General features: G+C 35.0%; 1 protein-coding gene across 1 annotated transcript in view; it reads left to right on the top strand.

The window, feature by feature from the left end:
* Positions 1–13,553, top strand: part of KLHL1 (kelch like family member 1) — a 566,614-nt gene that overhangs the window by 337,686 nt on the left and 215,375 nt on the right. Inside the window, exon 5 of the mRNA XM_072622321.1 lies at positions 2,314–2,526. Within this exon, the coding sequence (XP_072478422.1) occupies positions 2,314–2,526 (213 nt within the window). The remainder of the gene's footprint in view (positions 1–2,313; positions 2,527–13,553) is intronic.

The following is a 13,553-nucleotide window of genomic DNA, read 5'->3' on the forward strand; positions in this document are numbered from 1 at the left end:
CACTTTTTTGGGGGGGGTGATGTTATTCAATGTTCATTATGACTTATATATCCCAATTCCCCTTTTAAAGAAGGCATTTGTGATATTTAGCATTGGGTTCATCCATGTGCCATACAATGTGCTCATAATGAGGAAATAGTTTGTCCTTTAATCTGACAGCTAAAATAATAACATTTGGTGCCTGGGATTAAGTTTATAATAAACATATTAGGTCTACTTACATAATATACATAATACAATCCCATTCCTATGGTTCAGGGGAAATAATGATTTGGCACCTAAAAATGTAGGTGCCATGTAAGAAAGGAAACATTTCCATTTAGAGCTGTGAAAAAATGGAATGACGTTACCAGGATGTCATGAGTTGCTCAGAATTAGAAATTTTTAAGCAGTGATTGACCAACCCCTTTTCAGGTATAATGAAGAAGTAATTCTTGATCAGCTACCAGTAGGACCAGATGACCTAGACCAATCATGATATTCATGATTCACTCCTTTCTAGCTAAGCAGATTAAATCATATTAGGATCTTAGATGTATTTACTTTTTAAATACACTTGTTTTTACAAAGCTTTAAATTTTCTCCCAAATCTGCCCAATTATCCTGTCCTGCAGAGCTATTCCAATTAATTAAAAAAAAAAAAGAAAAAGAAAAGGAAACAAAAGAATAACGGGAGAGTCATTAAAACCGATTGGTACATCAGAAAAAAAAAACATATGACTATATATACATTTTTGACTGTGGACTGCTGATCTTTGTAAATGAGTAAAGGGAGGCATCACCTCAATTCTTTTCTTAAGATCATAGATTTATACTAAAAATCTAGTCTTACCACTCCATGTTTTATAGATAGAGAAACTGATGCTGAGAAAGCTAAAGTATTTTCATCAGGCCACATGGGCTGTTGGTAACAGAGATGAGAATTGAACAGAGATCTCTTGATTCCAAAGCTAGTTCATTTTCCATGTTGTCTCTAATTCCTCTTCCATATGACAGTACTTCAAATATTTTCTAATAATTATTATATTCTCCTTAAGAGTTTTTTCTCCATACTAACCATCCCTAGTTGCTTCCACTTATAAAAAGAGATTCTCTTTTGTCGTTTCTTCTTAAAATATGACATTAAAATCTGAGTAAATCCATAATTTGAGAATACATATTGGAGAATAGCTTGAATTAGGACTGAAAAATTTAGATTATAGATTATGAAGAAATTTAAAAGCTATACTAAAAAGCATGACATTTATGAAACATGTCTCTTTAATGGTCACTTTCCATTCCCACCCTCCTTTTTAAGTTTCCTTTTCCTTATTTTCCCCTATTAAAACATAAGCTCCTTGAAGGCAGAGACTACCTTTTTAGTTTGCATTTGTTTTCTCAAAGTTTAGTATAGTGCCTGAAACATACTAAGCACTTAAATGTTTGTTGTCTATCTGTGAAAGGCATCAGAAAGCCATAAAAACTTTTGAGGTGTGAAATATCATTGTCAAGTCAGTGAATTAGGAAGATTGATTTGAAAATGATCTATAAAACATATTGAAGCAGTAAGTTCTGGAAGCATAGAGACTAATTAAGAGTACTTATCACTTTGGCAATTTATAAAATCTTATCAGTTTCATTTTGTAAGATTTGTTCCATCATTTCTAGCCTTTCAAGATCTTGGATTCCAGTTATGTTGTTCAATATGTCAGCTATCAGTCCCAGCTTTGTATCATCTGCTAATTTGATAAGTGAGTCATCTGTGTTGTTCGAGATATTGACAAAAGTGTTAAAGAGAAGAGGGTAGGGGATAAATGCCTGAGGGATGCTTTACATCAACATGAAGCACAATTCTTTCTTTGCCTTCATTTGCTCAACCTGCTATGGATCCACTCAACTACAGTATCCACTTTTCTTGTTGTTCTTATTGATATTGTTTTTAATACTGGAGTTTTTAATCTTTTAATACATGTGTTAGTTCTCTGTTTAAAAGCCTGCTATTTCCTTCACTAATTATTAAATGGAAGTTCACTTGATGGTTCATAAGTGCTTTGTGGGTTCTTTCTGCATAGAGAAACTCACCATTATCTGTATAAATTGAAACATAATCCTTCATTTATTTTTAGGATTTTGTTGTCCCAGGTCCATTTATGCATCAGTTTCCATTACCAGGCTTTCATTTTTGTTCATTTCTGAAGGATTCACTTTCGAGGATTATGTTTTAATGAGTGCAAAAGGTATTATAGGCTGCTTTCCCTCCTTTTCATTCTGAGGTACCTGCACTAGCGAAATAAAAGCAAGCAGAATTTATGCTGAGATATTTTCTCTCTGCAGGAAAATATAATGGAAGTTATCAGAAATCAAGAGTTTTTACTCCTCCCAGCTGAGGAGCTACATAAGCTGCTGGCCAGTGATGATGTGAATGTTCCTGATGAAGAAACCATCTTCCATGCTTTGATGATGTGGGTTAAATATGATACACAGAGGAGATGCAGTGATCTAAGCATGCTTCTTGCCTTTATAAGACTGCCACTGCTTCCACCTCAGGTAATTTGATGTAACTGTCTTAATTGATATACAAAATTTCATGGTCAACAGTTAACATTTTATTCAAATGTTAACAGTGCAATATACAAATAAATTATTTCATAATTCATTAATTCATTTTTTTCTAGCCATTAATTTTTATTGTACAAAAGTATATTTAATTTACATCACCTGGAGTCCCATTATCATTTTATGACTGAGATGGCATCTCCAGTTTGTCCTGTGTTTCTCTCTGGGTTTCATTTTCTGCATTTCAGTTATTTGTAGAGAAAATTAATTTATTGTTCCTGATTAGAAGTGAGATATAGAAACAGTGAATTCTACAAATGCAAAATATTGAAATTTTTTTCAGGATAAGAAATTGGAAAGTAGATAATCATGAAACAGAATAGTGGCATACCACTTTATAATATTTGAAAAATTAAACTATAGTTTGATCTATAGAAATCTTTTAAAAATTCATTAAGATGAATTGATAATATTCATAATGGCTTTGTTTGGCAACATTCTAAGGAAAAAAGCTTTGGAAATAAAAAACATTATAATACCTTTCAAATACTAACTTTATAGGCAAAGAAACAAATAGTCACCCAAACCACTATATCCAATAGTTTTCATGTCAGGTGAAGTCGTGGATTGGTGGATAGCTGTAGCAAAAAAGAACATGTCTTACAGATGTTCTCTGTATGAACAACTTGTAACCTCTAGATACTTTCTCCATGCAGCTGAAAGGACTTCATTGTTGTCATTACACATTAATATGAAAGAAGCTTATTCAAGAATAGGAGAAATGACCCTACCATTTTCTTTTTTTAAGATGATAAAATCCACAATTTGCTTTATTAATTTTAAAAATATTTTCAACTTTTAAATGAAATTACTTTCATAATTAAAATATACACAATTAAGATAACAATTTTATGTAAACATATACCCACAAATATTTTTTAAAAACTTTTCAAAGTTCTTTTATCTAACCTTTTAAAGCACATTTCTGCTTTTGTTTCATTTACTTTTATTTTTATAATTTATTATTTTTATTACATTTCTTTTTTCAATTTATTTATTTATTTTTAGTTTTGAACATTCATTTCCAGAAGATTTTGAGTTTCAAATTTTTGAAATATCAAAAATATCTCTCCTCCCCCCACCCTAAAACCAATGCATTCTGATTATCTCTTCCCTCAGTCTACCTTACCTTCTATCATACAGCTCCCTTCCCTTATGTCCATCTTCTCTATTTCCTTGTAGGGCAAGATAGATTTCTGAACCCCATTACTTGTATTTCTTATTTCTCAGTTACATGCCAAAACAATTCTCCACATTCGTTCTTATAACTTTGAGTTCTAACTTATCTCCCTCCCCTCCTCTCCATTCCCTACTGAGAAGGCAAGCAATTCAATATAGGCTATATATGTGTAGTTTTGCTAAAGACTTCCATAATAGTCATGATGTGAAAGACTAACAATATGTCCCTTTGTCCTATCCTGCCCCCCATTTATTCTATTCTCTTTTGACCTTATCCCTCCCCTAAAAGTGTTTACTTTTAATTACTCACTCCTCTTATTTTCTCCACCTTCTATCATCTCCTCCCACATCCCACTTATTCCCATCTCCCCTACTTCCCTTTAGTGTAAGATAGATTTTCGTACCAAATTGAGTGTGCATGTTTTTCCCTCCTTAAGCCATGTGATGAGAGTAAGCTTCACTTTTTCTCCTCCCACCTCCCCTTTACCTCTCCATTGAAAAATCTTTTTCTTGCCTTTTTATGAGAGAAAATTTGCCCCATGCCATTTCTCCTTTTCTCCTTCCAAGATATTCCTCTCTCACACCTCATTGTTTTACATATCATTCCTTCCTATTCAACTTACCCTGTGTCTTCTGTTTACGTATGTGTGTGCGCACATATATGTATGATCCCTCTAGCTACCCAAATACTGAGAAAAGTTTCAAGAGTTACAAATATTATCTTTCCATTAGGAATGTAAAGAGTTCAGCTTTAGTAAGTCCCTTATGATCTCTCTTTCCTGTTTACCTTTTCGTGCTTCTCTTCATTCTTGTATTTGAAAGTCAAATTTTCTATTCAGCTATGATCTTTTCATCAAGAATACTTGAAAGTCCTCTGTTTCATTGAATGACCATTTTTCCCTTCAATAATCCATTACCTGTATTTCTTATTTCTCAGTTACATGCAAAAACAATTCTCAACATTCGTTCTTATAACTTTGAGTTCTAACTTCTCTCCCTTCCTCTCCCCCAACCCCACTCATCCCTATTGAGAAGGCAAGCAATTCATTACTGGCTATATATGTGTAATTTTGCTAAAGACTTCCATAACAGTCATGATTTGAAAGACTAACTATATGTCCCTTCATCTTATCCTGCAGCACCCCCCCCCCATTTATTCTATTCTCTCTTTTGACCTTATCCCTCCCTTGAAGTATTATACTCAGTTTTCTTGGGTCGGTGATTTTGGTTTTAATCCTATTTCCTTTGACTTCTGGAATATGATATCCCAAGCCCTTCAATCCCTTCATGTAGAAGCTGCCAGATCTTATGTTATCCTGATTGTATTTCCACAATACTCAAATTGTTTCTTTCTGGCTGTTTACAGTAATTTCTCTTTGACCTAGGAACTCTGGAATTTGGCTACAATATTCCTATCAGTTATTCTTTTGGGATCTCTTTTGGGAGGTGAGAGGTGAATTCTCTCAATATTTATTTTTCCCTCTGGTTCCAGAATATCAGGGCAGTTTTCTTTGATAATTTCATGAAAGATGATGTCAATGCTCTTTTTTTGATCATGGCTTTCAGGTAGTCCCATAATTTTTAAATTGTGTCTCCTGGATGTATTTTCCAGGTCAGTTGTTTTTCCAATGAGATATTTCACATTGCCTTCTATTTTTTTCATTCTTTTGATTTTGTTCTGTAATTTCTTAGCTTCTCATAAAGTCATTAGCTTCCATGTATTCCATTCTAATTTTTAAAGAACTATTTTCTTCAGTGAGCTTTAGAACCTCCTTTTCCAATTGGCTAATTCTGCTGTTTAAAGCACTCTTCTCCTCATTGGCTTTTTGAGCCTCTTTTTCCATTTGAGTTAGTCTATTTTTAAAGGTGTTAATTTTGTCAGCATTTTTTTGGTCTCCTTTAGCAAGCTATAGACTCACTTTTCGGGATTTTCTTGCTTTCTCTCATTTCTCTTTCCAATTTTTTCTCTGCCTCTCTTACTTGTTTTTCAAAATCCTTTTTTTGAGCTTTTCCATGTCCTGAGACCATTGTATATTTATTTCTGAGGTTTTGGATGCAGAAGCCTTGACTTTTAGGTCTTCCTCCGACGGTATGCATTGTTCCTCTTCATCAGAAAGGATGGAAGAACATACTGCTCACCAAGAAAGTAACCTCCTATTGTCTTATCCTTTTTTCTCTTTTTGGTAACTTCCCCAGCTAGTTACCTGACTTTTGAGTTCAAGAGGAGAGTATACTCTGGGGACCTATGAATTCTCAGTTCCTCCAAGGTGGCACAATCAAGGGAGAGGAGTTTACTCCTCTCCTGTTCTGCACTCTGGTCTGTGAGCAGGATTCCCTCTCCAGGGCCTCCACCAACTTCACCATACCAGGCAGCAGTCCTCCTCACCCCAGGGCAGCTATTCAGAGCTGAGATCCAGATCAGCTGCTCAATTCCTCCAGTGTCTCTAGGCAAGGGCTCCAATGATGGAAGCTGCTGCTGCCTGGGGCCAGGGCTAGACTGCTGCATTCCCTTCTTACCCAGGTGAAAACACTTTCTCACTGAACTTTGAAGCTGTCTTTGGCATTTGTCAATTGAAGAATCTGGGACCTGCAGCTGCTGGTGGTGGTGCCTTGAAGCCTGCTCCAATCTTGGCCTTGCTTCTGGAAAGGAGCATAGGCTGGGCTGTGTTCCACTCTGCACCAGGTGCAATAGGCCTTTCCCATCAGTCTTTCAGGTTGCCTTGGCCTGGAAATCTCTTTCACTCTGTAGTTTTGTGGCTTCTGCTGCTCTAGAATATTTTTAGAGGTATTTTTTACAGGTATTTTATGAGCTTTGGGGAGAGAGCTTCTAGAGGTGTGCCCTTCTACTCTCCCATCTTGACTGTGCCCTGACCCTACCAGTTTCATCTCTTGTTATAAAAGGATACAGTTTTAACATCACTGGATCTACCTTGAGTGTGATTTGTATTTTGCTGTATCCAGGAAAAGGTTTTTATTTGTTCTATTTGTTGTTTGGGGGACTAAAGATTATGGCTTTTTCTGATGGAAATATGCTTGCCCTTGACTTCAGGAAATTGGGGAAGTTTCTTAGCAAAGATCAAATCTTTTCATTACTTGTATTTTATAAGAGTAGCTGGATATCTAATGATTTGAAGCTTGATATGATAGTAAATTCAGATAACAAATGAGAAAAAAATCATAACATCTATTTTCCATGAGCAGTAATGTAGAAGACTGCTTATATTGTGGGCAAACATGTATGAATGGTTAGGGTAGAAATGTAGAGTATTAAGAATATTAAAGTGCCCTGATGCACTATAAGTATTAAATAGCTCCTGGATTTATGTGACAATAAGATGTCATTATGTAGGAACTTTTCCTCTCCACATATAAGTGGAGAGAATAGTTATGAGTATTTCATATTAAAATCATGAAAGTTTAATATTGATAATATTACAAAGAAGAAAAAAATGAGATAACATATTAAACAACTTGGATTTGGAAGAAGTAGAATCAAAGCAAAATCAGAGACTTAAATATTATGACTATAGAAATGATGTAATTTAGACTAAGATATCAAATGTTTTTAGATCACAATAATATCCTTGTTTTTTAAAAATCATTGGGCATTTCACCTAAACAAACTTAGAAAAAAAAGTCAATTATAATCATTTTTGAAGCTTTATCTCCTCACATTTTTGGTCAGGATGTCTGTAGATGACTAATATTAAAGGCCACACAATAACTTTTGTTTCAAAATTCTCTCCATAAGTGATCATTTATTTTATGTGACCTTGAAGACTAGTTATATAAAAAAGGAAAAAAAAGATCATGACTGCACATAAAAAGCAGATTTGGGGAGAATATATGATAACCAAAGAAGAAACAAAAAGACAAAGTCAATAGTGACTTTTATCCTTTTCAAATAGGGAAGCTGATATTAAAGAGAAGCTTTTTGACTTCGTTATAAGAAATAAAAATTACACAAATTTGAAGAATGTAAGGAAAAGGATAATTGAACTGATGGTATAGGAAAAAGATAAATGATTCCTATTAACATTAAAAATAAGTGAAGGATAGATAGAATTAGACTTAATACCTTCCTTGCACTGCATGGCTACTTTAGGTATCCAAATTTTAACTGGATTTTATGAAACTGTGGACATAATTATCATTTCAGAAAATATTACTGTGTCTGAAATTATATTCCTAATGGATGCCAGGTCATACATATTTTTCTCCCATGAGATCCATTGGAATAGCTTATGTAATTTTCTAGTTCCCATCCTATTGACAGAATGATGTAAAAAGGCATGGTAGCTCAGTCAGATTAATAATATATGGCAAATTCAAAAGTTATCACTTTTAACTCTGTATTGCATTTAGTGATTTCTCATGACACTTATCTGTGCCTCAGTTTTTTTCTTGAAATCTATTAAAATTTATATAGGTGGATTAAAACCATTTTCCTTAGTCTTCTGATAAAGAAAAAAATGAGAATAAAACAGAATGCTAACATACTAGTTATATACTATATTTGTATATTTGTGTGTATAAACATGTCCATAAACAAGCACATGATAAAAGATGCTTAGAGAAATGTAATCGGATCACACCCACAGACTACCAAGGAGAGCATGGACAAACTGATAAATTTACTTTGATGTGATTCTTGAAATTTGATAATATTCTTCTCTTTTGAAAAGACAATATGCAAATGTATATTGTCTCATAGACTCCTAAGTCCTATTGTGGTTAAGTAGATTTAGAAATGAATGACAGATTCCTTGAGTAATGACTAACAGATATTGCCAATTTTGAAGGAAGATTCTAACAAAGTACTACAGGTCTCTATAAATGACCCTATTAAATTCTATATTATTAACCACTTGAATGAAAATGCAAATGGTATGCTTATCAAATTTACATATGACATGACTTTCAGATGGGAGTGTTATCATGTAGGATAATATGAGTCCAAAACAATAAAGAAAATGAGTATAAATTTATGTCTAAAGCAAATATATTAAATAAGATCCAATCTTGTACTTATTTTAAAAAAATGCACATGTGTGAAATTGATAAAATGTCATGAGAAGCAAAAAAGACAGCAATTTTAATTTCCTGAAAGTTCAGTAAGAGTGAACGATGTGATGGATAGAATAATGCTTTAGGATGCATTAAAATAAATTCAACATTATAACAGAAGAAATTATAATTCCACTTCTGACTTCCATGGTCAAACCATTGTGTCTCATATCAACACTGTCAATAACCACCTCTTATGCATGTGCCAGGTTCAAAACCTGGAGGTTTCTATTACAATTTTATATTTCTAACAATTTTTTTAAAGTTTTGAGTTCTAAATTCTCTTTCTTCTCTAGCCCCTCCCCTACTCTTTGAAGCAAGCAATATCAATTATACATATAAAATCATGTAAAACATTTTCATATTAACCATGCTGCAAAAGGCAAGAAAAAGTGAAAAAAAATTGTGCTTTAATTTGCACTTAGAGTTCATTAGTTCTCTCTCTGGAATTAAATAGTGTTTATCATTATAAGTCTTTTGGAATTGGAGCCTTAACTCTTCTTTCTCCCTCTCCCTGTATGAACAAGAAGTTTGAAGTTTTCATATCACCACTTTCCCAGACCTTATTCTTCCAATTTTCAAGGTTAGCACTAGAGTTAATTCAAGTCCTCTCTCTTATCTGACTTGTTGCATTAAATGCCCAACTAGCCTTCCCAAACATAATCTCTCTTATCCAAAATATAACTGTCTCCAGCTAGCTAGCCATGTGATAAAGCCCTTCAACTTACTTTTAAGTTATTCAAAAAGGTCTTTAAGTTTCATCCTTCTGGTTGGCTACAGCACTTTTAAGAGAAATGTGTGTGTTCGTCCTTCATTGCAGAAGAGGACCATGCCATCAGAGAAATAATGACATGACTTGCACTTGACTTTGTTTTGAGTGAGGGAGGGCTGCGCAGGTCACCAGCCTCACTTCTCCTCCAGAGCCATCTGAATCCAGTGACCAGATATTCATCAGGATGACTGGAGATGACCCAGGATGAGGCAATTGGGGTTAAGTGACTTGCCCAAGGTCACATAGCTAGTGAGTGTCAAGTGTTTGAGGTGAGATTTGAACTCAGGTCCTCCTGACTCCTGCACTGGTGCTCTATCCAGAAATAGATGAGTGTAGAAGGAAGTAGAGGCTCTGATCTTTTGAGTTTAAAAAGTCCAGAAGTCTCTTTGATATCTCAGTGTTCTAGAGATCAGCTTAGCATCCAATGCAGTCTCCAGTGCCCAGAAATTTGAAAATATTTACGACTACCACCTTCCCACCTTACTATCCTATTAATTTTTGAGTCCAGATCATGAGAAATAAGGAGTAACTTTTAGGGATGACCCAGTCCAGAAGTAGCTGTGAAGCAAACTTATCTGATAGTCATGCTGCATCTGAAAGTGAAGACCAGTGGGATTGGAGATGTGTAGGAATTGAGTTAAGTACTGAACATCCCTATCAGCAGAGATTGAGGTGGCATAAGGGGATTATGCCCCTCTCCCTGAAGTATTAGGGGAAATATTTTATGATTTATTTTTCTTGCTATATTTTAAAGTAATAACTAATTGAGTGGTAAGTGCTTAAATGGAAATATGAGTCACAGACCCCTAAAAGATGGGGGCTTAAGCTGATGCAAAGAACACCCACAAAATCCTCAGGATACCTAAGAACCCAAAGGGGAAGATAGTTCAGCAGGTCTGGCCTTGAGAGACTGGGGGCAGAGCACACATGTTATAGTAAGCTCCGCTTGAAATATTTTGTATCAATGGTAAAAAAAAAAAAATTGTTTAGAAGACTCCCCAAAGTGTTGAACTTCAAAAAAAGAAGTGTTATCTGAATTGTGCTGGACTGAGTTTATCCTACACACAGTGGTAATGGTGTGTGTGTGTGTGTGTGTGTGTGTGTGTGTGTGTGTGTGTGCGTGAGAGAGAGAGAGAGAGAGAGAGAGAGAGAGAGAGAGAGAGAGAGAGAGAGAGAGAGAGAGAGAGAGAGAGAGAGAGAGACTGTGTGTGTGTAAAGGTTCTTTTCCTTAATAATACATGAGAGGTAGAAGAAAGATCTTCAGCCTTTTGCCACATTGGCAATACAGTGATTGATCAGACACCAATGCCATAAAGTTTCTGTTGTCCACAAGAATTATAGCCACAACTAAGAAACTTAATGAAAGAGCAAGCCAACTGACACGGAACAAATCAATATCCAAAGATCCTTCATCAATAAGCACCTATGATTTGTGCAGTTAGTTTCGTTCTTGAGTTATTTATGTATTTGGTTTGATTTTACTTTCCAACATGGAACACAAGTGAAAGCACATTCTGCCAAATGTGACACCCACAAGTATATACTCTTTTCTTGCTTTTGTCTGTCATTGTCTGTTGTAGAGCAAGGAAACATTTTCTATAAATGTGAACTACTAAGTAAATAGGTAGACACTAGCAATGTCAAATTCTTGACATTCGTTAGTTTCATTCATCTAATGCTTATCTAGAGTTGATTGTTAAGCTTTGTTGTGTATTCCTTTGGCTGTCAGGTAAAACCTATTCACCACGTCTCAGAATAATATTTTTAAATGCATAAAATACAATACATAGGATGGATCACCAAATAGAAATCAAAGGTTAGTGAAAACAAAATTATATGTTTTTTTTTCTTTTTTTTTTCATTCATAGACTCTTTGAAAGGATGTTTAGGAATGTTTGCTTTCTTTATTCAGTTGTTTCATTCCTGTTTGACTCTTTATGGCCCTATTGAGGTTTTCTTGGCAAAGATCCTAGAGTGATGTGTCATTTCTTTCTCCAGCTCATTTTACAGAACAAAAAACTGAGGCAAACAGGGTTAAGTGACTTGATCAGGTTCACACAGCTAGTTAGTGTCTGAGACCAGATTTGGACTCAAGTCTTACTGACTCCAGGCCTTGCACTCTATCCACTCTGCCACCTATCTGCCCCATGTTTTAGGACAAAAACCTGGCTTTTATTGCTACAGGAAATTCATAGGTGATGAGACTTGCTTCTCCAATGCAGGTCATCAATGTCTCTAGAATTTATAATCCTAGCAAGCTACCTAGGCAGAGGTGGCAAACACACAGCCTGTAGGCTGTGCTACTGTAGCTGCCGCTACAACACTCCCAAATTGGTGGAGTGGAGGGGAAAACCAGATTAAAAGATAATTTGAAAATATTTAACAAAACAAACAAAAATAAAATAAAACAGATAACATTATATTTTAAAATTGAGTTCCATATGAAGCCCTGAAGCATCCTTATGTACAAATTGGAGGTCCCTGCTTCTGTTTGAATTGGGCACCATTGGCCTAGAACATTAAGAAATGAAATGACTTGCCCAGGTTCACAGACTGTGTCAGGTCCTCTTGCCTCTGAGACCATCTCTCTACTGATTGTGCTTTACTGTGTCTCTCAATATGGGGCAGTAGATTCACCCTAACTCCTATTTAAATTCTTAGATCTATCACATTAACCAGAAAATCTGCAAAATAAAAACAGCTAGACATTTAAGTGTCCTAGGCACTTAAGGAGAAACAGAAATTTATGACCTCATCAGAGATAAAGTAATCAAATTTTATGAACTTATGTATATGAAATAATTCTGTTTTTAAACAATAATTAATTTTTATGTACATGCTTGCTAACTTGGGAGTAACTAATGATATTATTATGTTCTTATAATTTTCTTGTTAAAATGGGAAAGTCTTCAAATAACCTGTCACTATGAAAGCTATAGTGAGATTTGATATTGCAACTGGGTTCATTTGGCTCATCGACTTGGACCAATACAGTTTGAGGACAACAAAAAGCTTACATTTTATTCTAGAGTTAATGAGCACAGAGCAAAAAAGACTTCCATGCTTGGGGTCTTTTAACAGAGAATTTGAGTACCTGTGTACAGGTAAATAAGTGACAGAATTTGTTGATAAAGATTCCTAAATTATGGACAGTTGTAGAATATTGGTAAAGAAAAGAACATTTCTATATAAGGTCAACTACACCTGAAGATATTTCCTGGTTCCAAGGAGAATCGAACACTATGTACACATTTTTTAACGTCATGGGTTTAGGTGGCATTGTTCACTCGTCTTTCTGTTGCATCTTGAATTCATCCAGCTTTTGCTTAGTGAATGAATCAGTTCTTGAGGATATATATTAGCTACTTGCATTGGGGGTAGAGGTAGGGTGAGAAGGCTTTGAGGGCCCCTTGGTAGTAAATTACTCGGATCTACCACTATCCTTTACAACACATTATTCAATTATATGAATAATTCAGGCCAAAAAGCATTTGTAGCATTTCTTTTTTTTTTTTGTGCAAATGATCATAGAACAATTATATTGTATAGACTAGATGCCAGCTTAACAATTCAACTTCAGCCAAATTCATCATTAGAATCTTCTCTATCTGGTTTAGTAATCTTAAGAACTCTGTGGCTGAGGTGGAGTGAGAGGTACCCTGAACTCTCCTGCTCAGGCACTCTGAGAAATACAGTTTAGGCCTAAAGGAAATGTGATAGTCACCCTTTTCCCTTTTTATCTCCTTTTTGTATGACTCTCATGGAAAATAAAAGATGTTTGTGAGAACCCTATCATAGAGTCTTAGAGCTGGAAGGGAAACTATAAGCCAGAGAGAATGAATGGACTTGCCCAAGGTCACGCAGCCTTAGAGTGGTAGAGTCAGGACTGGAACTCTCCTCTCTTGATCCTCAATTCAGCATTGCTGTTTCAGAAAGCAAA

The sequence above is a fragment of the Notamacropus eugenii genome, chromosome 6 (genome assembly GCF_028372415.1).
Source record: "Notamacropus eugenii isolate mMacEug1 chromosome 6, mMacEug1.pri_v2, whole genome shotgun sequence".
Taxonomy (NCBI): domain Eukaryota; kingdom Metazoa; phylum Chordata; class Mammalia; order Diprotodontia; family Macropodidae; genus Notamacropus; species Notamacropus eugenii.